The 24,762-nt window shown below is 46.7% G+C and overlaps 1 protein-coding gene and 1 long non-coding RNA gene across 4 annotated transcripts in view; both read left to right on the forward strand.

The window, feature by feature from the left end:
* Nucleotides 1–5,552: 5,552 nt before the first annotated feature.
* Nucleotides 5,553–8,152, forward strand: LOC146399603 (uncharacterized). The gene is made up of 3 exons (XR_014818151.1): nt 5,553–5,664; nt 7,655–7,843; nt 7,999–8,152. It is a non-coding gene; the product is annotated as an uncharacterized LOC146399603 (long non-coding RNA).
* Nucleotides 8,153–8,676: 524 nt separating this feature from the next.
* The window catches only part of GDI2 (GDP dissociation inhibitor 2), a 36,502-nt gene continuing 20,416 nt past the window's right edge, over nt 8,677–24,762 (forward strand). Inside the window, exons 1-2 of one of the 3 annotated variants that reach the window (XM_084978944.1) lie at nt 8,677–8,735; nt 23,191–23,298. In XM_084978944.1, coding sequence (XP_084835070.1) covers nt 23,212–23,298 — 87 coding nt within the window. In that variant the 5' untranslated portion in view covers nt 8,677–8,735; nt 23,191–23,211. 3 annotated transcript variants of the gene reach the window in all.

Here is a 24,762-nt window from a genome sequence, read left to right on the forward strand (position 1 = left end):
TTTGGGGTTAAGGTATTTAAGGTAGATAAATATCATAAATATATCTCTGAGAACAATTTCCCCTAAACCACGTGCAAATATAATATATGGAGTCAGGCCAGAACACCTCACTAGGGTTAAGGAAATGTAGTGAACACGTACCAGAATATTTGTGTGTCCCCCTTTTCTGGGGACAGGGCACCCCTCCCAGAGGTGTGGACTCCTGGCAGCCACATTTCTGCCCCCTGACCCTAGGCCCTGGCTACAGCTAACTGGGTCACGTAGGACACAGACTGAATCTGAGCTTGGCCAATCAGATTCTCTCTTGCGGAAATTCGATGTTGAGTATAAAACCTAGTCTGGTCCAGCAGTTCTCACCTGCAGTGATTTTTGTCCGCTGGGGACATTGATACTATCTGGAGACATTTTGCTTGGCACAGCTGGGGTGGGGGAGAGGTTGGGTGTTGCTGGCATCCAGTGGGTAAGAGGCCAGAGATGCTTCTGAACATGGTACAGTGCCCAGGATCGCCCCCATCAGAAAGAAGGCCCCGCCTGGACGTCAGGGAGTGAGGCTGAGCAGCCTTGCTCCGTGGGAGCCCTGAACCGCATCTGGAACTCAGGCGACGGGGGTGCCAGTGGGGGGCTCCCTTCCACATCCAAGGGAGCAGCGTCAACCCCCAGGGAGGGGACACTGCAGAAGGTGCCCAGGGTGGCTGAGCGGGGAAGGGATAAGTTGGGGGTTTAGGATTAACATATAAACACTCATAGATAACCAACTGGGACCCGCTGTACAGCGCTGGGAACACAGTATTTCCTGCAACCTGCAAGGGGGAGACTCTGAAGAAGAATAAATGTGTCTCACTGAATCCCTGTGCTGCACACCTGAAACCGACCGAGCTGTCAAACAACTACACTTCAATGTTTAAACAAAAATCTAGGAAAAAACCCCAAGCGACAGAAGAGCCGAGCTCACTGTCTTCCTGATTCCTTTTCCTTCCAGACACCTGACTATGTTTTTGACACTTTATCCTTAAACTATATTCTCCTTTTATACCTAAGGTAGCCTGATGTGGCTTTTGTTACCTGAAACTAAAGGAACTTGTGTTCATACAAGAAACATTCAAGGGATTGATTTTATTCTGTTATTTTATTATTTCTTTAGATGTTGCTGGAATATACTTGACTTACAATGTTGTGTGAGTTTCAAGTGCACAGCAAAGTGAATCAGTTATACATGTACATACATCCATTCCTTGTTCCCATGTAGGTTGTTGCAGACAATTGACTAGATTCCCTGTGTTATACAGTAAGTCCCTGTTAATTGTCTATTTTATACACAGTAGTGTACATACGTTATTCCCATCCTCCTAATTTATCCCTCCTCGAAGGGACTTGTTTTATTTTTATTATTATTATTACAATTTCTGTTTTGTTTTGCCATTTCTAGGGCCACTTCCATGGCATATGGAGGTTCCCAGGCTAGAGGTCGAATCGGAGCTGTAGCCACCGGCCTACACCACAGCCACAGCAACTCGGGATCCGAGCCGCATCTGCAACCTACACCACAGCTCATGGCAACGCCAGATCTTCAACCCACTGAGAAATGCCAGGAGTCGAACCCACAACCTCATGGTTCCTAGTCGGATTCTTTAACCACTGAGCCACGACGGGAACTCCTATTTTTATTTTTTTTATTTTTTGGCCTCGGAGTTCCCAGACTAGGTGTCAAACCTGCACCACAGCAGTGACCCAAGCCACAGCAGTGACAATGCCGAATCCTTAACCTGCCGAGCCACCAGGCAACTCAAAGGGACTGGTTTTAAAGTGACCTAAGCAACGTTCAGGCTTGGGCAACTTACAAATTGTTCTCACCTTCTAAGATGGAACAAATACATCAAATGCAATACGACAGCCATGCTGTTATCTCACAAGGTCTGTACAATCAGGTGCTGGAGAGAATTTACCCTTTCTAAGGGCAAAAAGGTCTAAAACATGCCTGCCCTGTGTTTGTAAGTCTTCTGGGAATCAGGGCTTACCTGGCTCACCTGCTCTGCCACCACACCTGAGCCCCACCCAATTTCACCCACTCCCCGTCACGGTAATCGGAGCATCTTGATAGAGCTGCTGCCAGTTACACTTGCTAGTGATTTCTATTTCGCATACCATTTTGTATTTCCATGCCCATTGCTAGTCTTTTTGTCATTTCTTGGGTCGCTCCCGCAGCATATGGAGGTTCCCAGGCTAGGGGTCCAATCGGAGCTGTAGCTGCCAGTCTACACCACAGCCACAGCCACAGCAACTCGGGATCCAAGCCGCGTCTGCGACCTATACCGCAGCTCACGGCAACACCAGATCCTTAACCCACTGAGCAAGGCCAGGGATCGAACCCACAACCTCATGGTTCCTAGTCAGATTTGTTAACCACTGCGCCACAACGGGAACTCTCCATCACTAGTCTTTGTCCTGATTTTACTTGTCCATGTACAGGAGTGCAATGAAAGTTGTGATATAGACTAAGCCACTAAAACTGTCTTTGATACTCACTTTCTTCCTGGAAGTTATTTTTTATCTCTGTCTTAGGAATATTGTGAATTCATTGCTTTATCCATGCATATGGTTTCTTCAATATTTAGGGGTCACTGACCCCTTTGGGAATCTGATCCTTGCTTTGGAGAAATGCATATAGCCATTCCATTTTGTACACAAATCTGAGGGCTCACAGACCACTGAGGGGCCGTGATAATTATCCCCCCCACATCCTAAGCCCTGCGTTAAATATGTATTCAGTGCCTGCTGTGATTTAGAGGGTAAGGAACAAAAGGATGAAAAAGGAGAGTTCTGTTCTTGGGAGGGACACAACTTAGCAAAACCACAGAACAGTAGACACCCAACTAGGACCCAGGTGGCAGGGGCTCAGAGAAGGGTGATAGCCCTGGAACCGCTGAATCCAGACGGGCCATGAAGGAGGGATTCCTTCCAGGAAGAGGTGACATCTGCACGGAGAATTCTACCAAGAAGAGAAGGCCAAGGAGAAGGAGCGGGAAGCGCATTCCCACAGAAGGCGTGGTGTGCCCAGAAGGGAATGAGGGGGCCGCAGTCACGGAACGCAGGAGCCTTTGGAGCGGCTCTCAGATCGGCTCCTGGCTCCACGCCTGCTTTTCTCTGTGTTGCAGGAGGCCAGGTCACCAGGTCCTGCCATCCAGATCTCTCTGCCTGAGGGCTTCTGGCGACTTTCTGCCCAGGGGCAGCACAGGTGGCAGACTGGAGGGAGCAGGCGGGGGGAGAAGCCATGCTTCTCGCCATGTAGCATCACAGGAGAGGCAGCAGCAGCACCAGGGAGGAGGGGGGACTCCTGGGCTCCTAGGGCAGTGGTGGCAAAGTGGCCCTGCTGTGGCAGTAAGGGCGGCCCAGTAGCCCGGAGCTTGGGGGACACACTCCCTTCCGGGGCCTGCCAAAGTCCCAGGCAGTCCCTCATCTCGGGTGACCTTATCTTTTTTGCCCCTCCAGCCCTTTCAAGTCTTGAAACCAATTCCCTACATTTTACTGCCTCTGTTTAAAATACCAAGAGCAGTTCTGGTTTTGTGACTGGAAACTAGTGCAGCCGTGGACTAGAAAATACGCTGAAGTCGGGGAGGGCTTGGTTGATCAGGTCACTGAGGGCCAGATCACTCAGGCACCTCTAAAGAAGTGACCAGGTGTTTGAACTTTATCCCAAGAGCAAAGGAGACCTATGAAAAAAAAATTTTTTTTGTCTTTTTAGGGCTGCACCCACGTCATATGCAAGTTCCCAGGCTAGGGGTCTAAACGGAGCTACAGCTGCAGGTCTATACCACAGCCACAGCAATGCCAGATCTGAGCCGTGTCTGTGATCTACACCACAGCTCATGGCAATGCAGGAGCCTTAATCCAATGAGCCAAGCCAGGGATCAAACCTGCGTCCTCATGAATACTAGTCAGATTTGTTTCCGCTGAGCCACTATGGGAACTCCTGAAAATTTTAACATCATGGACAACTCAGTCACTTTTTTTGCAGGGGGGCTGTGCCCACGGCATACATAAATTCTCCAGGCCATGGACTGAACTCCTGCCACGGCAGCAACCTGAGCCACAGCAGGGGTAATGCTGGATCTCTAACCCCACCAGGGAATGCCTCGCTTTTGACTTTTATGAAGATCATTTGGGCTATAATATAGAGGTCCTTAAACTGAAGGAAGCTTCGATCTGGGGGAGAATTTGGTGGTGGCCAACACTAGGGAATGGCAGTGAGGATGAAGATAGAGGGCTGGGCGGAGGGTGGGTAGGTGGGGCTTTTGAAGAGGCCAGAACATAATGGGGCATTGTGGCAGACAAAGGTGGCTGCAAGTTGATTGACACTGTGCCTACCAATAGCGCTCCCACTTTTGTTTTTGTTTTATCTTTTTAGGTTCCTGCCTGCAGCATAGGAGATTCCCAGGCTAGCAGTCAAATTGGAGCTGCAGCTTCCAGCCTATACCACATCTCATGGCAACGCCAGATCCTTAACCCACTGAGCAAGGCCAGGGATGGAACCCATGTCCTCATGGATAAATAGTCAGGTTCGTTTCTGCCGAGCCACAGCAGGAACTCCTATAGCTCCCCCTTTTGAATTGGGGTGTGCTCTGTATCTGCTTTGACAAAAAACAAACATGGCAGAAGGAACACTGTGCCAGGTTCCAGGTTCAGGTCTTAAGAGCCCTGCAGCTTCCATTTCTTATTTCTTGCTTCTTAGAATTTATACTCTTGGAACACAACGGCCATAGTTTGGGAAGTACAAGCCAAATGGAGAGGCCATACAAACAGAGCCACTCTGGTTGACAGCTTCACTTAAGCTCTCAGTTGACAGGCAGCATCAACGGTCAGCCGTGTGTATGTACCATCGTGGCAGCTCAGACCAGTCCAACCTTCAGATGAGCCCAGCCCCAGCCCCTCACGACAGCCATGCCATAGACTGAAGCAATTCCCTCAAGTCTGAGCCCATTCAATCCACAGAATCATAAGAGATAATATACGCTGTTGTTTTAAGCAACTAGGATTTTGCTTTTTTTTTCTTTTTTTAAGCCACTGAGTTTTGGAGTGGTCGGTTACACAGCAAAAGAAAACAGAAAGAAATATGGAAGGAGAGAAAGGATGCTATCTAGATTTGTGGTTTGGGCCCAGGGTGGACCAGTCACGGCCGAGATGGAGCTCAGGAGCAGATGAGCAGCTTGGGGGTGGGGAGAGTAAAGGAAACGCCATAACCTGGGAAATACAGATTTGGGGGACTTCATTACATTTTGGTCTAGATCTTATCATGTTTTATCTTCAGCATTAGCCACCCGGATTTTAAACAGTTATATTTTATAGGTCTCTAGCCTAAGTAAAGAAAATACCCACCAATCTGATAGAAAGGAATGGAAGACATAAGCAGGGTGCTGATACAGAATCAAAGTTGAGAGGAACCTTCTTTAGCTAAAGTGATTAGAGAAGGTTTTTTAAGCTGAAACTTAAGGAAGTGGAAAGAATTAGCCGTGAGAAGAGGTGCAGCAGGGGAAGTGGGGGTTGGTAGCTTTGGCGCCAGAGAGGATACAGGGCCCTTGGTGGTTACAAGCCCAACCAGATTCTAGGAACTGAAAGACTGCTGTGTGCGGAGTGCTGTGAGCCAGAGGGCAGCGAGATGAAGCGGGAGAGGTGGGAGAGGCAGATGAAACCGTACTTTTAGGCCCTATTCAAGCATTTGCGTTTTACTCTCAACGCAAAGGCAGGCAAAAGCGTGGACATGCTCAGATTTGTGTTTTAAGAAGATAACGGGGAGTTCCTGTTGTGGCTCAGCAGGTTACAAACCTGACTGGCATCCATCAGGATGCCCATTTGATCCCTGGTCTCACTCAGCGGGTTAACGATCTGGCATTGCTGAGAGCTGTGGTGTAGGTGGCAGATGTGGCTCCGACTGAAGCCCTGGCCTAATGGTTCTCACTGCCAGGAAGGGAAACACTGGTGAGAAACTGCTGTGGTTTTGGACAGAGAAAGACCATCTGGACTAAGGTTCACTCTCGTTTTCTTTTCTTTGAACTCAGTCTCTTCAAAGGGCAGGCAGAGGCTTAGGAGAAACAGGTCCGCAAAGAATTATTCTCAAAAACCCAAGTATAAATAAGACTCTCACTGGACCGCTCTTGTTTTGGGTTAGGATCTGAAACATTTCCAAGGTGGATGGAGGTTTCCACTCCTCTCCGCCACCCTCCTACTTCCCCCAACCTAAGGTTTTTCTCTGTCAGGAACTGCCCTCTGTGGCCTTTGAGACACGGAACCAATTTGTGGCTTTCAAGCCACTTCACCATAAACAGTATTTGTTGTCTGCCAAGTTCCATGGCAATTAGAATAGGTGGGTTGAATCTGGATGCTTCAATCTGTTGAAGACTGGTCCAGGTTTTTTTTGTTTTTGTTTTTTTCTTTTTGGTCTTTTTAGGGCCACACCCATGGCATATAGAAATTCCCAAGCTAGGGGCCAAATCAGAGCTTCAGCTCTTGGCCTACACCACAGCCACAGTAACGCAGGATCTGAGCTTTGTCTGCACCTTCACCACAGTTCACGGCAATGCCAGATCCTTAACCCACTGAGCGAGGCCAGGGATTGAACCCGCATCCTTGTGGTTACTAGTTGGGTTTGTTACCACTGAGCCACAACGGGAACTCCCAGGTTTTCTTCTTGTTTTTTTTTTTTTTTTTCCTTCGGCAGGGCCATAGGACTTATCTGCCAACAAAACTAAACTTGACTGTAGGGGATCAGACTGAGGAGCCTTATTAGCTTTATTTATTTATTTAATTTATTTTTCTTTTTTTGCCATTTCTTGGGCCACTCCTGCGGCATATGGAGGTTCCCAGGCTAGGGGTTGGATTGGAGCTATAGCTGCAGGCCTACACCATAGCCACAGCAACGCGGGATCCGAGCTGCGTCTTCGACCTACACCATAGCTCACAGCAATGCCAGATCCTTAACCCACTGAGCGAGGCCAGGGATCGAACCCGCAACTTCATGGTTCCTAGTCGGATTCGTTAACCACTGTGCCACGATGGACACTCACTTACTAGCTTTAAATTCAGTTCCCTTATCCATTGCCTTTAAGTTTTCCGGTAACTCCACATGAATGAACTATCCTTCAGGTGGACACGTAATTCAACTGATATGCTTAAAATCTTCTTCGACCTTCAGAAACTTAGGGCAATATGTGAAAAAGATTCTAGCTTTTAAAAAAAAATATGACTCAATATTTTCTGTCTGTTTAAAAACATCGGTAATATTATAAAAGCAGTCCTGGAGAGATTCCTTGTCCCTTCTGCCATGTGAGGGCACAGTGGTAAGACAGGGGGAACCAGGAAGCCGATCCTCACCAAACACACCTTGACCTTGTACTTCCTAAACTCCAGGGCTGTAAGAAATAAATGTCTACTATGTATGTAACGCCTGACTCCTTGGAGAGCAACAGTAGGATTTTGTTAAGGCATCCCGTTTAGCCAAAGAAAAGTCAGTGACACTGTTATATATAATCTGTTCAGTAGTCTAGTAACTTTGCACTTGATTTTTGTCTATTTATAAAAATTCATTTGGTTGCTAATGTATAACACATCCAGTTGACGTTGAATATAAATTTAAATACCTTTCTTTTCCCTCCCCCCAAAAAAGGGCCATCGTCCAATACGACATGCGTTCTTAAACTTTTTTTTTTTTTTTTTTTGGCCTTGCCTGCGGCATGTGGAGATTCTCGGTCCAGGGATTGAACCTGCACCACAGCAGTAGTGACCTAAGCAGCTGCAGTGACAATACTGGATTCTTAGGCTGCACCACAGGAGAACTTCTCTCAAACTTTATGGGGTAAAGAAACATTGTAAAAATGTTACATTCTTTCCTGAATCAGAATGATTTAAACACAACAGAGTTCTGTCTATAAAGATTCACTTTCAATAGCTCTTATCCAGCTATATTTAAGAGTAAATCTTTTTTTTTTTTCTTTTTTCTTTTTCCTACAGCATGTGGAAGTTCCTGGTAGTGAAGCTAAGCCACAATGACAATGCCAGATCCTTAACACGCTGAGACACCGGTGAACTTCTGAGAGTAAATCTTGAAATACCATCTCTTCTGTCTGCTGAGTATGCAGACCTGTCTGAAAACAGAGGCCTTTAGGTAAATCACTTACCTGAAAGGCCTGCTGTACAGGTCTACTCTGTTTGGTTGTGAACACCAGCCACTGCTTGTATCCTCCCTCACAGCTGGAGATCCCAAAGAGAATCCTAAAAATGGTGGGTTTGTTTGGAGGTGGGCCCAGGCAAGGATGGGTGGGGATAGAGGGTATAGAAGGCAAACAGGAAATTGTTTCTTTTACGCTCATGGGCTAAACCTATTCACATAGTGGTCAGCTAATATTTTTACAGCTGGTTTAAGTTATCTATCTCCTTAGTAGGTGGAGACCTGCTTCCAATGAAGTCTGGCCTTCCCTTTTATGCTAAAGGTTACCTTTTTCTTTTAATTATAGTTGATTTACAATGTTAAGGGTTACTTTTTCTTTTTTGGCTGCACTAGTGGCGTGCAGTTAAGTTCCCTGGCCAGGAATTTAACTGTATCCACAGGATCCTCAACCGCCTAGGCCACAAGAGAACTTCAAGGGTTACTTTGTACAGTCCCCCCCCCCGCCCCCCCGCAAGCCTTCTAAATTTCCTAAGGCCGAACATGGGGCAACGCATCAAGCAAGAATGACACCGGATACGAAGTAAGATAAAGGAGTGATTTCTGAACTCAAAATATGTTGGGTCCTTTTTCCTTCAGGAAAGGGAGACAGGATAGACAAGCTAGACAAGCATCAAAAGACCAGACAAGGCGCGCCGTGGGGGCGTAGGAGCTGAGCCGTCGCAGGCCCAGCCGGGGTCAGGCCACGTGGCGTCAGCTCCGGGTCTGCGGGCGGGCGGGCAGGCGGGAATGCGGGGCCCCAGGCGGCTGCCCGCAGTCCTGGGGCAGCGGGTTCCGGTCCACGTGGCCGCCGCAGGCCCAAAGTCCAAGGGCGGCGGCAGGGCCCGGGGTCCACGGTGTGCCTCGGATCCCCCAGCAAAGCGGGAATAAGGAACTGGACAGCCGCTACCGGGCTGCAAGCACGTTCTCGCCCCAGCCTTGGGGAAGGTGGGGGGGGCAGCGCGCAGCACTGCAGCCCCCGACCACGGTGGCTGGTTGCCCCCCCGGCGGGGGGGGAAAGAACCGGAAGCCACGAGGGGGACCGCCCGCCCTCTTCTCGCGAGACGTGGGACAGGCAGGGGGTTGGTCGGGCGATGGGAACGTAGCCAATGAGCCAGCGGGAAAGGCGTGATCGACGGCCTCCTCTAAGCCCCGCCCCGGCTGCGGAGGCCGCGGTTGCCGCCTGCCTCTCCTTCCCCTCCCCGTCCTCCCTCCCTCCCCCGCCCCGCTCTTCTCTTCCCGTCTGAGGTGGCGGCCGGCTCCGTCCTCGCCAGCTCCGTGTTCCCTGTGCTCCCGCTTCCCTTTCCCCTCGGGCCCGGGCCGGCCTGCGTGCTCCCCTGCCTCCTCAGGGTGGCCGCCTAGCCCCCGACCCTAGCGGGCTGCGCCTTCGGCTTTCTCTGGGCTTCCGTCCGCCCCGGCCCCGCCATGAATGAGGAGTACGACGTGATCGTGCTGGGCACCGGCCTGACGGTGAGGCCCGGCGGGCGGGCGGGGGGCCAGGGCCGGGGCCAGGCGGGAGGGGCGGCCGCTCGCCCTGCGCCGCCCCCGCGGGCCGCGCCGGCCTTGCAGGGGCCTCTCCCAGAGTGTCCCGGGGGCCCGGCCTGCGGCCGCACGGGCGAGCGGCGCGTCCGGCGGGGAGGAGACGCCCGGAGGTGGAAGCGGGTCCGGCAGGTGCCTGGCTGGGTCGTGGCGGCCGAGGGAGAGGAGGTGGGGAGTGCGAGTCGGCGGCGCCACGGGAGAGACCAGGCCGGGCCGGGGAGTTGCTGCGCCTCCCGGCTGGGGGGTGGCCTCCGACTCGGGAGCGGAAAAGCCGCCGCGGGGTGGGGGAGGGTGGGGGCCAATCACAGCGGCGTTTCCTACTTGGCTTCAGCCCCTGCTACGAGTCAGCCTTGGGGACAGGTCATTAAGTAATCACTGTTGGCAGGTAGTTACGTTCGGTGAACTTAGACTTTGGAGAAAATCGTCTTCTCATGCTCCTCCCCACTCCCTTCCCTTCGACCACCGTCCCCGCGCCCTTGAGCATCTGTAGCATAGGAAGGGGGTTTTCCCCACAGGTGTCTAATGCTGTCGCCCCTGACGTTGGCCACCTTTCCTTTTGTTTGGTCTGTCTCTGCCTCCGCGGTCTCTTCTGGACCCTTTCCCCTGAGAAGGGATTGGGGTTGGGTTTCTGGAGGCCAAGTTCTCCACTACTCCACGGTGCGCCTCCTACCAGGGTAAATTCCTTTTCCCAGCCATCTGTCTGCGTAGAGAACTTGAGGTAACACCCTGCAGAGAATGCAGGCAGGTGTTCTTCTTTTACAGAAAATGAAGACCGTCCTGCAGAAGAGTTCCATTTAAAGAGCAGGCCATTTCCGTTATCAAACGTTTTTTTGAAATTTGAAGTTTTGACTCTGAGCTGCTTCGTTTTAAGACAGGCACTGATTTTGAGCTTGTGTATCCTGTGTAATCTGATCTCAAAGTCCTGAGTCATTTCACATATACCATGACCAAATTTGTGGAAATGAGTTGTAATCGCTCAAGATCAAATTAATATTTTTTTCAGGTAACACTCCAAAGTAACTTTAGATTTCTTTGGATAAGAGAAAACCTTCGAACTTGCATTTGGCTAGATTTTAAGGAAAAGATTGTTAGAAACCAGAATGGCACTTTTGTGACCTGTCCTTTTTCTATTTATGGTGATTTATGGCGATGGTTGGATAATGCTCATGATGAGCATGCTCGTAATGCATACTTGATTATGTTTGACTAGTCCAGAAAAAGACAAGCGATTGGTTAGGAATCAGTACCAAGAAGGTGAGCTGGCTTACCTAGAAAGCTGTTTAGTGATTCTGAATGCAAGGTATTGGGCTGAATTTCTATTTTGGTAATGAGTTAAAAGACTGTTGGATGCCTAAATGAAAGAAAGGTGTCCCGTCCCCTCCGCCAGAAGTGCTTAATCGGGATTCTGAGCTGAGCTTAGTATTTTGTGGTGGATTTTGCCCATTGAAATGGGCACTGTTGCTGCAAGCGAATTGTAAGAGCCAGTTCCACTGTTTTTCTACAGTTAATGCTGGTCTTTCAGATTTGCTCTCCATTAGGTCAGTTAAGCATGCACAAATGAGTGCAAATCCATCATCCTGCAGGTTTCTACATGCCTAGTTCAGAAGCATCACTTTGTATCAAAGATGGCATGTCTTATTGCATAATAACCAAATTCAAATAATGCACTTTACCAAAAAAAGATACTGCACTTTAAATTTTAACTTGGATTAATTATGACCTTTTTGAAGAATTGTAGATGTGTACTTAACTGGAAATCAGACCAATTTCTGCTGTCGTTTTATAGTGGTGATAAATTTAATCCCTGTGAGCCTTCCTAGATTGTTTTTTTGAGGTGTCTTTTGAGAATTATGTCGATTCAGAGCAGTCACACTATCATCATTGATAAGAGTAGTGGCGGTGGGATGATTTTGATGATGTCTTATACCCTTACTTTTAGTGATAACAGGGACTTTGGTTACTTACATGAAGAGACCACCAGAGTAAAAAAGCCTCAAGTTAGAATTATTTTGGAGTGTTTAGAGTAAACGTACCATTTAACTTAATTTTTTTTCTTTTTCTTTTTTTTCTTTGGCTGTACTCCATGCATGGGGAAGGTCCCCGGCCAGGGATCAAACCAGCACCACAGTTACAACCTGTGCCACACCTGTGGCACCCCTGGATCCTTAACTCACTGCACCACACAGGAACTTCCTATTTTGCTTAATTTTTGGTTTCTAAATAGTGCATGTGATATCAGTTACGGGTACTAAATAGTCCATGATCCCATGTGCCAAGTACTTTCAGAGCAATTAATGTGACCCTTTTAAAATAAAGTGTAAGGAGGTGTTGGAATTTCTCTGTGTTGAGTATTTGCCATTGTTTTGTATCAACCGTTAGGTCTAAAATAGGGTCAGATTAGTCCACACGTATTGATAGAAACGCTAGTAAAGAAGACGCAAAGAGATTTGGTATAAACTAGAATAAAAATCTTCATTCTGCCTGGGAGAGGTGGACTATTCCGTATAATTGAGTTTTCTAAGGAGTTGAGGGTTATCCCTCTAAAGAACCCTAACTTTTAGATAAAGGCCTTACTGAATAATATCACAGCTTATTTAACAAACTGCAGAACATAATTAATGCACTTGGTTACTGAAATTTCACCTCAGGGTGGTTAATTACTGAGTTATGCTTTAACATAATGGAGCCATTGGAACCTAGTGCGCTTGCTCCTAAGAACTTTGGCCTCCTTGCTCTAAGTCCTCGACTGCTCTGCTTTGGGAGTCTGCAGTCTGGTCGTTTTCTTCCTCTTTGCTTACTTTGCAGGGAACTGTTGACAGCTCTTGACCACTTAATTTGCTATTTCTGATTGACTTTGGGCTTGGCAAGAAAGTCTTGAGTCTTCTTAAAAACAGTGTGTAAAATAAGGGTGGCTAGGTCCACAGCTGTTTGTGCTTCCGGGGGTGTCGTGGTTTGGTTTTGGTCTACATGGAACCCTCGTAAGGAGTCACGAATAGAAAAGGACACTTGAGTGATACTAGCTGGATTAGTCTCAGCGTTATGAGGTTAAAACATTGTTTGATATCCCAGGCAGACTTTTCCTCCTTCCTCTGTTGAGATTTTGTGATTTCAAAGAGGAGTTTTTGTACTGATTTGAAAATCTCAGGTGTTCCTATGGTGGCTCAGCCGGTTAAGAATCTGACTAGTATCCATGAGGATTTGGGTTAGATCCTAGCCTCGATCAGTGGGTTAAGTAAGGGTCCAGCATTGCCGAAAGCTGCGTGTTAAGTCACAGATGCAGCTCGTGTCTGGCGTTGCTGTGGTGTAGCCTGGCAGCTGCAGCTCCAGTTTGACCCGTAGCCCGAGAACGTCCATGTGCTGCCCAGGTGCGACCCAAAAAAAGAGAAAAAAAAGAAAAAGAAAAAAGGAAAAATCATAAATTGCCTTTTATATTTGCTCCTTGAAAATCCTTGCCATTGCGTTAGGGTTCTGTGGGCAAAGGACTTTGTGTCCTCTGCAGTAACAATGATAGGACCTGTATGTGCACACGTCTTATTTTTTGCGAGGTATAACTACCACGTAGGCGGTTTGTGTTTTACGTCGGCCTTAAGCCTACTGGTCCAGTAGAATAGAAGTCGAATTAGACATATTTCAGCATTTAGGGGTAGTGTGAGACATTTGGTTTGAAAGGCCACGAGGTAAATGTTTGGCTCACGTAAAAGATCGTCTGTAATTACCTTTATCTCTCCCCTCCTGGTACCTGATTAAAGACTTAACTGGAGGAATGGCTCGGTTCCAGTTACCTGTGAGGGTTGTGCGCGATTATGGGCAATTAAAAAGGCGAACGCACCTGCCTGTGAGTGGCTTCGTCGGGGGTGGGGTGGGGGGGTAACTAGAACACCAGTTCATCTGAGAAAGAACTGTGAGGGCAGGAAGAGAGATGCACGTGTGGGAACTCAGCGGAATCGGGAAAACCTTCATGAAGAAGGAGGTACTTAAGCTGCCTTTTAAAAATACTGAAAATAAGGGCAAGGGGAGGGGAGTTAGAGGAAGGTAATGACAAGGTACAGACTTGCCCTTCCAAGACAGGTAAGTGCTAGGGAGACGACATACATGATAGAGATAACTAACACGGCTCTACGTCACGAGTGGAAGAGGGTTTTTTTTGTCTTTTGTCTTTTTAGGGCCGCACCGGTGGCATGTGGAGGTTCCCTACACCACAGCCACAGCAGCTCGGGATCTGAGCCATGTCTACGACCTACACCACAGCTCATGGCAACGCTGGATCCTTAACCCACTGAGCGAGGCAGGGGATCGAACCCGCAACCTCATGGTTCCTGGTCGGATTTGTTTCCGCTGCGCCTCGACGGGAACTCCTTTCCTTTTCTTCTTTGCCACACCTGGGGCATGCGGCTGAAGTTCCTGGGCCAGAGAGCGAACCCTAGCCACAGCAGTGACAACCCTGGGTCCCTAACATGTGGCACCACCAGGGACCTCCTCTGCTTCTTGAGTTTTTGTACCCATATGAGAGGATGGGTGGTCACCGGACCTCCCGAGGTCCATGCTGTGATGAACGTAGGTCAGACGGTTATGCCCTACACCCTGAGTCTTCACAGTGCGTCTGTCCGTTATGTCTCACAACTGGAAACAGACTTTTAAAAAATATCGGTAAATACCGAACATGAGGAGGAATGATGTTCTAGGCAGAGAGAGCAGTATGTCAGAGTCTGTCTGTTCATCTCTCTGTCTGCCCAGATGTATGAAGAGGGAGTTTATATTGCCTGAAACAGAAGGTTTGGTGTAGTGGAAAGAGGGTCACCTAGAATGTGTAAGATACTAAGCTAAGGGAGTTCCTGTTGTGGCTCAGCGGAAACGAACCCGATCACTATCCATGAGGATGCAGGTTCGATCCCTGGCCTTGCTCAATGGGTTAAGGATCCGGCGTTGCCATGACCTGTGGTGTAGGCCGGTGGCTGCAGCTCCAATTCTACCCCTAGCCTGAGAACTTCCATATGCCGGGGGAGTGGCCCTAAAAAAGCAAAAAACAAAAAAAGATACTGTTAGAAATTTGAATTTTATCTTCTAGGCAATGAGAGGGCATTTTGAGCAGGAAAGATATAGTTAGTGTAATTTCAAGAAAAGTTATCTTTTTTTTTGCTTTTTAAGGCATGCACCTGAGGCATGTGGAGGTTCCCAGGCTAGGGGTCATATTGAAGCTGCTGCCGGCCTACACCACAGCCACACCAGATCCTAGCCGTGTCTGCGACTTACACCACACCTCACAACAACGCCGGATTCTTAACCCACTGAGTGAGGCCAGGGGTTGAACCTGAAACCTTGTGGTTCCTAGTTGGCTTTGTTTCCACTGCGCCATGACGGGAACTCCAGGAAAAGTTATCTTTTGACAGCTTTTAATGAGATGGATTAGAGGAGCAGAGACATTTAAAAAAACACTTATTCTTTTTTTTCTTTTTTTTTTGTCTTTTGTCTTTTTAGGGCCGCATCTGCGGCATATGGAGCTTCCCAGGCTAGGGATCAAATCGGAGCTGCAGTTGCTGGCCTACACCACAGCCACAGCAACGCCGGATCCAGGCTGTGTCTGCAACCTATGCCACAGCTCCTGACAATGCTGGATCCTTAACCCACTGAGCAAGGCCAGGGATTGAACCTGCATCCCTTGTGGATACTAGTTGGGTTTATTACTGCTGAGCCACAATGGGAATTCTCTAGTTTTAGTGTGTTTTTTTTTGTCCTTTTTGTCTTTTTAGGGCTGCACCTGTGGCATATGCAGGTTCCCAGGTTAGGGATCTAATTAGAGCTGTGGCTGCCGGCCTGCACCACAGCCACAGCAACGCCAGATCCGAGCCGAGTCTGCGACCTACACCATAGCTCACGGCAGCACCAGATCCCCCCAACCCACTGAGCGAGGCCAGGGATCAAACCGGCACTGGTTCCTAGTTGGATTCCTTTCCTCTGTGCCACGACGGGAACTCCTAGTTTTAGTTATTTTGGATGTCAGTCTACGTTCTTATCCTGCTCAGGTCAGTTGTGGGTGAAACTAAATGCGAAGAGCATGCTTATCTGTTAGATTTAAAACCAATATGTTGGTAAGGATTCATTCATACAAAAGTTTCCGGTAAAAGTCATTAGTTTTTATTATTTTTTTGCTTTTTAGGGCCACACCTGGTGGCATATGGGAGTTCCCAGGCTAGGGGTCAAATTGGAGCTGCAGCTGCCAGCCTACACCACAGATCATGGCAATGCCAGATCCTTAATCCACTGAGTGAGGCCAGGGATCAAACCTTCATCCTTATGGTTACTAGTCGGGTTTGTAACCCTCTGAGTCACAATGGGAACTCCAAAGTTATTAATTTTTTTTTTTTCTTTTGCTTTTTCTTTTTAGGGCTATACCCTTGGCATGTGGAAGTTCCCAGACTAGGGATTGAATTGGAGCTGTAGCTGCCAGCCTACGAAACAGCCACAGCAACTTGGGATCCAAGCCACATCTGTGACCTACATGCCAGCTTACGGCAGCATTGGATCCTTAACCCACTGCTCGAGGCCAGGGATTGAAACCACGTCTTCATGGATGCTAGTCGGATTCGTTTCCACTGCACCAAAATGGGAACTCCCAGTGTTCTTGGCATATGATGGATGGCCCAGGCTCTTTCATGTGAAAAAAGGGAATTCGTTTAGAGTATTTTCTCTGACTTGGATGTGCTTGGCTTGTTATTCTGTATTCATCAGACCGTAGTAGTAGATTTCAGTTTTGAGTTGTTAATTAGGGAAAATATTAAAGTTTTAGAGTCATTAATGTACATCCTGTACGCAGGTGTAGTTGATAAAGTCATTAGTTCACTGATGGAACTTATCTCATGTTGTGAAGTAAAAAAAAATTTTTTTGGCTGCATTAGTGGCGTGAGAAAGTTCCTGGGCCAGGGATCTAACCCATGCTGCAATAGTGACAACACTGGATCCTTTAACCCCTGGGCCACCTTGAAAACTCATGAAGTGCAGTTTAAACTATTTGATTTGTGCTGCTATGAACTTTATTCTCTTGGTAATGTAAAAGCAATCTTTTATACATGGATTTAGAAGAATCAGTGAACCCAACCTGCAGATTTTTAATTAGCTTTTGTCATATTTGCTCAGAGTAATGCCTTTAAAGGTGGTTAGAATCAGCTCTTTGGACTCTGCTGAATCCCTGTATAATTGGGTCCTTTATTGTAATAGCCTCAGCCTTCAGTGCTTGCTTTAGAGCTGTGGTCCAGTGAGCGGGTCATACTCACAGTGAACGTTATAAATAGAAGCTGTGCAATGCTCAGAGGTGCTGTGATTTTGCTTCCGAAAGTTGAACCCTGAAGTCTGCTCTTGTTGGCTGGAAATGTGACTGTTTGGTCTTCCTCTGTTTATGTCATCATCTAGTTTTGAGATTGTAAATATTCTTCTTCTTTCATATAATATATTGAACTATATATGTTAGTGCTTCTTGAGTTTTTTTTTAAACAAATGATATGCTTTTGATAATAGAGTTGATTTTTATAGTTAAAAATACCTCAGTTCTATTTATGAAGACCTCCTTATTTAAAAGCCAAGGCATGGAGTTCCCGTCGTGGCCCAGTGGTTAGCGAATCCAACTAGGAACCATGAGGTTTCGGGTTCAGTCCCTGGCCTTGCTCAGTGGGTTGGGGATCCGGTGTTGCCGTGAGCTGTGGTGTAGGTTGCAGATGCGGCTTGGATCCCGCCTTGCTGTGGCTCTGTCGTAGGCCGGTGGCTACAGATCTGATTGGATCCCTATCCTGGGACCCTCCATATGCTGCGGGAGCGGCCCTAGAAAAGGCAAAAAGACAGAAAAAAAAGAAAAAAAGGCAAGGCATGGAATGGAAGATGTTTGCAACACATATAAGCAATAAAGGACTTTTATGTATTCAGTGTGTATATATATATATATGTATATATATATGGAATTTTTATATAGCAGTCAGAAAAAGATAGCCCACTTCTAAAATGGGCAAATAGGTGGCCCCTGGTGGCCTACTGGGTTAAGGATCTGGCATTGTCACTGCTGTGGTGTGGGTTTGCTCCCTGGCTTGGGAATTTTTCCTTGCCATAGGCACAGCCAAAAGGGAAGGGGGGCAAATAATAGGAAAGCACTTATCAAAAGAAGATACTGTAATTATCAGTAAACTAAAGTGGTCAGCCTCATTAGTTGTCAGGAAATTCGAATTAAAACACATCCTAACTAGAATGACTAAAAAGTTCAGGAACACAAGTATTGGGCAAGGATTTGAAACAATAGGGAATTGCTGACAAAAGTATAAATTAGTACAACAGTTTTTTTTTTAAGCTGTTTGATAGTATCTGCTGAGGTTGAACATGCTTGTACTCTCCTTGATAGATATCCAGCAAGTGCCTACATAAAAGACTCGCTGAGAACATTTATAGAGCCTTGTTTGTAATAGCCAAAACCTGGAGACTGTCCCATGGTGTCCGTAGTGGAATGGATAAGTAAGTTGTGGTGTAAGCTGGTGGCGTGTTCCTTCAGCAGGCCCCTCTGTGGCTTTGTTGCCCTAGATGTGGTCCATGGGTCAGCTCCTCTGCAACACCTGAGAACCTACAGAGAGTTAGGCCTCACCCCAGATGCACTGAATCACAATCTACAGTTTAACATGAATCCCAGGTATTTAATAAAGTTTGAGCAGCTCTGCTTTGCTAGTGGTTCTTGAAAGTGGTCCTGGATCAGTAGCATTCGCATCACCTGGGAAGTGGTGAGAAATGCAAATTCTCAGGCTCCACCACACACCTGCTGCCTCAGAAGCTCTGGTGATGAGGCCCTGCTGGCTGAACAAGCCGTCCAGGTGATGGGGATATAAAGGGAAGTTTCGGGATCTGGAATTTATATTACTAAGAAGTTCATAGGTGATATGAAATCAGGAAGCACTCTGAGATCCAGTGCTGGTAGGTTAGGTAAACCTGTTAGAATCTAGATGGCCAATTTGTAGGGTTTTTGGCCATAGGGTATTTGTCACAGCTCTAGTTCTGCTGTGGTTCTTTGAAAACAGCCAATGTGTAAATGAAAGAGCATGGATGTTTACCAGTAAAACTTTATTTGCAAATGTGGCCTGCAGGCTAGATTCGACTCCTGTACTTGGAGGAACTCCTGCTCTAAAGCAATGAGTAAATTTCAACTACAAACAAAACACAGATGTGTCTGTAAACAGAAATGTTGACTAAAAGGTGTATACAGAAAAATAGGCTGTAAGGTTCCATTTATTCAGATTTCAAAACAGAACACATCTTTGCTCTTAAAAGTCATGAGCATGGCTGGGGCTAGGGAGTGTTATGGCTGTAGGAGGCCTTCTGGAGTGTTCATAGGTTTTTTTTTTGTTTGTTTGTTTGTTTGCTTTTGGGGGCTGCACCTGCAGTATATGGAAATTCCCAGGCTAGGGGTCAAAGTGGAGCTGTAGCTGCCGGACTACACCACAGCAACTGAGGATCCGAGCTGCATGTGCAACCTACACCACAGCTCACGGCAACACCGGATCCTTAACCCACGGAGGGAGGTCAGGGATCGAACTCGCATCCTCATGGATATTAGTCGTATTCGTTTCTACTGCACCACAATGGGAACTCTGTTTTGTTTCTTGATAGGAAATGATACATCCTCCTAGAATAAAATCTGAACCTGATAATAACTTATTTTTCTGGTCGAGCATGCACAACTTCCCAGGTCAGGGATCAAACCCGTGCTACAGCAGTGACAACCCTGAGTCTTTATTTTATTTTTGCTTTTTAAGGCCACATCCACAGCATATGGAAGTTCCCAGGCTAGAGGTCAAATGGGAGGTCCAGCTGCTGGCCTACACCACAGCTGCAGCAACGCCAGATTCTGAGCTGCATCTTCAACCTACACCACAGCTCACGGCAGTGCCAGATCCTAAACCCACTGCGTGAGACCAGGGGTGGACCCCGCATCCTTGTGGATACTAGTTGGGTTCTTAACATGCTGAGCCACAGTGGGAACTCCCAATGCTGAATCTTTAACTGCTAGGCCATAGGAACTAAAACATCCTCGTAGTAACTAAAACATCTAAAAAATATGAAAATGAATAGATTATGGAGGAAATAAGTAAAGTAGTATGTGTGAATTTTTGAAAATAAAGGTTTTAGAGTCAGGCTTCTAAGGGGATGAGATCCTCTGTTTTCTGGATAAATTTGAGAAGCAGTTGGATAGTTGGATTTATAAAGATTTGAGGAACTTCCTTTGCCTTAAAAAATCAAGCTCTTACTACCTGAATTCTGGTGTAATCGGGGTTTTATTTTATTTTTATTTTTTTGTCTTTTTAAGGCTGCACCCATGGCATGTGGAGGCTCCCAGACTAGGGGTCAAATTGGAGCAATAGCTGCTGGCCTACACTACAGCCACACCAAATCCGAGCCACATCTGCCACCTACACCACAGCTCACGGCAATGCCGGATCCTTAACCCACTGAATGAGGCTGGGGATCGAATCTGCGTCCTCACGGATGCCTGCTGAACCATGACTCGAACTCCTGCTTTTCTTTTTTTTGCCCACCCCCTTGGCTATGGAGTTCCCAGGCCGGGGATCCAGTCCAGGCCACATTTGCTGGGACAATCCTGGATCCTTAGCCCACTGTGCCAGGCTGGGGATTGAACCTGTGTCTGAGTGCTCCAGAGACACTGCCCATCCCATTGTACCACAGTGGGAACACCTGGTGTAACAGTTTTCAGTGACTGTATATCCCAGCTCTGTGTTTCGTTTCTTTTTTTTTTTTTTTTTTTTGGTCTCTTTGCCATTTCTTGGGCAGCTTCCGTGGCATATGGGGGTTCCCAGGCTAGGAGTCTAATCAGAGCTGTAGCCGCCGGCCTACGCCAGAGCCACAGCAACACGGGATCTGAGCCACGTCTGCAACCTACACCACAGCTCACAGCAACGTCGGGATCCTTAACCCATTGATCCTTAACCCTTAATCATAGTCAAATTCGTTAACCACTGAGCCACACCGGGAACTCCTAGCTCTGTATTTCTTCCCATTAATCCATTGATTGGATTCTTTCTTGTCTCCCCCACCCCCAGTCATAATTTATATGTCTTGGTATATCCATGCTTAGTTACTTTTTTCCTGAGAGTGGTCGTTTATCCTTCTCTGTTGATTGTCAGTTTAGCAACGGTTATACTGGATGCTTTAAGGCTCTAGTTCTCAGACCCTTGGTCTTGGGATCTGTTTATACTTTTAAAAATCAAGGACCCTGGGAGTTCCCTTTGTGGCTCAGCAGTAACAAATCCAACTAGTATCCCTGAGGATGCGGGTTTGATCCCTGGCCTGGCTCAGTGGGTTAAGGATCCAGCGTTGCCGTGAGCTAAGGTGTAGGTCGCAGACACGGCTTGGATCGGGTCTTGCTGTGGCTTGGATCGGGTCTAGGCTGGCAGCTGCAGCTCTGACTCGACTCCTCACCTGGGGAAACTCCATATGCTATGGGTGCAGCCCTGAAAAGATACACAGAAAAAAATCGAGGACCCTGAGGAGCTTTTGTTGATAAGGGTATCTGTCAATATTCATTCTGTTAGAAATCAACGCTGAGAAATTTTTAAAAATATTTTTTATTAATTCACTTGATAACAAAGATAAACCTATTACATGTTAACATGAATGATAATTTTTTGAGATATAGCTATGTTTTCCAAAACAAAAGAATTTGAGAAGAGTATCATTGTTTTAAGTTTTCTGCACATCTCTTTAATATCTGGTTTAAAATATAGTTGGATTCTTACCTGCTTTGGTGTTCAGTCTTTTGTGATTTTTTTTCTTGGGTGAAATATATGAAGAAAATCAGGCTTTATACAGATGTGTAGTTAGAAAAAGGAATATTTTAATGGCCTCTCACATTGTTGTGGATATCCCTTGAACACAAGTGGCAGGGTTTTTTTTTTTTAATTAATTGAAAAAGGAGGAGTTCCCATGTGGATCAGCGGTTAACGAAGCTGACTAGCATCCATGAGGATGCAGGTTCGTTCCCTGGCCTTGCTCAATGGGTTAAGGATCTGGCGTTGCTGTGAGCTGCAGCTCGGATCCTCTGTGGTTGTGGTAGAGGCTGGCAGCTAAGCTCTGATTCGACCCCAAGTCTGGGAACCTCCATATGCCATGGGTGCGGCCCTAAAAAGCAAAAAAAAAAAAAGGAAGAAATCTGAAACTATATCAGTGAACATTTCATATTCTGTTATGTTAAAATCCACTAATCCGGCTTGCACTTTGAATTCCTCTTGTAACCTTCTGCATGACTTTGTAACATCATTCAGTGGTCGCTTGGCAAGTGCTGGATTACTGAGTAACGAAGGTGGTCTAAATTGTTGACACATGTCATTACCTGATAGCAGAAACTCGTGTTTGTTAATATCTGATGTTATCTGAAAAGTGCTTTAACTGTTGGGGCTCCGACATGCCCTTGGTGGTTACAAGTTTCCCAAAATTCAGATTTTCATTCAAAATTTTCACTTTTTTTGTTTTTGGCACAAATAGTGTCAGTTATTTTTCTATAAGTTCATTTCTGAGACTATGTCTGCCAAATAGCTAAGTCTGTGTAATCATAGTTTATTGGTCAGTTGGTTTTTCAAGTAAAAATGATCCATGAAAAAAGTAGCTGGTTTAACTTACAAATCCGTCACGCAAAGGCTTTCCTTGAGCCAGAGCTGCTTGACGTGTACTTGCCATTTTGCTGCACAGGATATGTAAAAGATGGTTTTAAGGGGGTATGTTTAACAAAGGTGATTTTTAATGCTTCATCATGGACAGTCTTAAGTGAACTGACCTTGCTTTTAAAACTGTGAGTGCCTTGTGAAGAATATAAGGACTAGTGCAGTTAGAGCCACTGCCTTAAATTTGGTTTTATCCACCATTGATCTTGCACCATCAGTGCAGATGTAACATGGGGAAAAAAGTAAATAATATCTTTTTTTGTCTTTTTGCCATTTCTTGGGTGGCACCCACGGCGTATTATGGAGGTTCCCAGGCTAGGGGTCTTTGGAGCTGTAGCCACCGGCCTATGCCAGAGCCACAGCAATGTGGGATCCGAGCCGAGTCTGCATCCTACACCACAGCTCATGGCAACGCCGGATCGTTAACCCGCTGAGCAAGGCCAGGGATCGAACCTGCAACCTCATGGTTCCTAGTCGGATTCGTTAACCACTGAGCCACGACGGGAACTATAAAAAGTAAATAGTATCTTACTGTCATCATGAAAATAGTTTAACCTTGGGACCCAGAGAGGTCCACAGACCACACTTTGAACCCTGGTTGCTTTAGAGCTTTTTCCTTAACATTATGTCATATGTTGCGTATACATGAGCACTAATTACTAAAAGGATGTTTAATGACAGGCTTTTTTAAAAATTAAGTGTCTGTCAGAAACACGCGGTAGCAGTTTGCTTCCTTTGAAGTGACTTGTGCTTTCTTCCCTGTAGGAATGCATTCTGTCGGGTATTATGTCAGTGAATGGGAAGAAGGTTCTTCACATGGATAGAAACCCCTATTACGGAGGAGAAAGTGCCTCGATTACACCCCTGGAAGACGTGAGTATTAGCGTACATTCCTGTGCCTCTTGTGTTTTCACTTTTGACTTGTGAGTGTTAATTGTGTTTGATTAACTAGTTGGTCTACAGTGTCATAATGTCAAGGAGCTCCTAGTTAGGAGCGTGTAGAAGTTTAAATTGTGGCCTTTGTTGCATCTGGAGCGCTCACCTGTTCTCTTGTGAAGTTAACAGAGTGCAAGGTACATGGAGGTGCCTTTTTTGCTCTTTTTCTTTTTTGCTTGTATCCTCGGCCTTTGGAAGTTCCTGGGCCAGGGATCGCATCCTGTGACCTATGGCATAGCTGCAGCAACGCTGGATCCTTGACCTACCGCACCAGGCCAGGCTGGGGATGGAACCGCCTACCGTGCCACAGTGGGAGCTCCTGGAGGGTGCCCTTTGATGCAGACCTAGCGTATGCCAGGCACAGTGCCACTGCTTCCCACATGGCTTACTTGTCTTCTCAGTCGCTCAGGGAGATTTTATCCCCATTTTTCATGTGATTAAGGTCACAGAGGTGGGCTGCGAACCCAGGTGTTTATATCAAAAAGCTTTTTTTCCTTATATTCAATCATATAGGAAAGTCGGAATAGTAATACCAGTGGAATTTTTTTTACTTCACGTCTGTTCGTGTTGTTGGTTTTGAACCACTGAAAGTAATAGAGGAGTTCCCTTATGGCACAGTGGGTCAAAGACCCAGCATAGTCACTGCGGTGGCTCAGGTTGCTGCTGTGGTATGGGTTCGATTCCTGGCCTGGGAACTTCCATGTGCCTCAGGAGCAGCCAAAAAAAAAAAAAAGAGGAAAGAAAAAGAGCAAACTCCATGGAAGCACATACAAACTCATGTGAAAACATAGAGCAATGAAAATTATTTTTTAAAAAGAGTGAATGCGAGCAAGTCATTTTTTTCAAATAGTAGAGGGAGGACGTATCTGCAGAACTACTTCGTCACCAAAAAGCTGTTTTGGGAGTTCCTGTTGTGGCTCAGTGGGTTAAGGTCCCGACATGGTTGAAGATGCTGGTTTGACCCCAGGCTTTGCTCAGTGTGTTAAGGATCTGATGTGGCTCAGATCTGGCGTTGCTGTGGCTGTGGCATAGGCTGGTAGCTCCAGCTTCTACCCCTAGCCCAGGGACTTCCGTATGCTGCATGTGTGGCCAAGAAAAGAAAGAAAAAGTTTGATTTGTATTTTTGTTAATTAAAAGCAAATGCACACCACCTCTGCAATATTTATTTTAGCATTCATAAGTTTAGTTTTGTTTTTTTTTTGTTTTTTTAGGGCTGAACTCGTGACATATGGAGGTTCCCAGGCTAGGTGTTGAATCGGAGCTGCAGCTGCGGGCCTACACCACAGCCATAGCAACTCGGGATCTGAGCCACATCTGAGACCTACACCACGGCTCATGGCCACGCCGGATCCTTAACCCACTGAGCGAGGCCGGGGATCAAACCTGCATCCTCATGGATAC

This window comes from Sus scrofa, chromosome 10, assembly GCF_054392235.1.
Source record: "Sus scrofa isolate SSC_HxYL_T2T_F1_AM1 chromosome 10, Sscrofa_HxYL_maternal_Yorkshire_Landrace_v2.0, whole genome shotgun sequence".
Lineage (NCBI taxonomy): Eukaryota > Metazoa > Chordata > Mammalia > Artiodactyla > Suidae > Sus > Sus scrofa.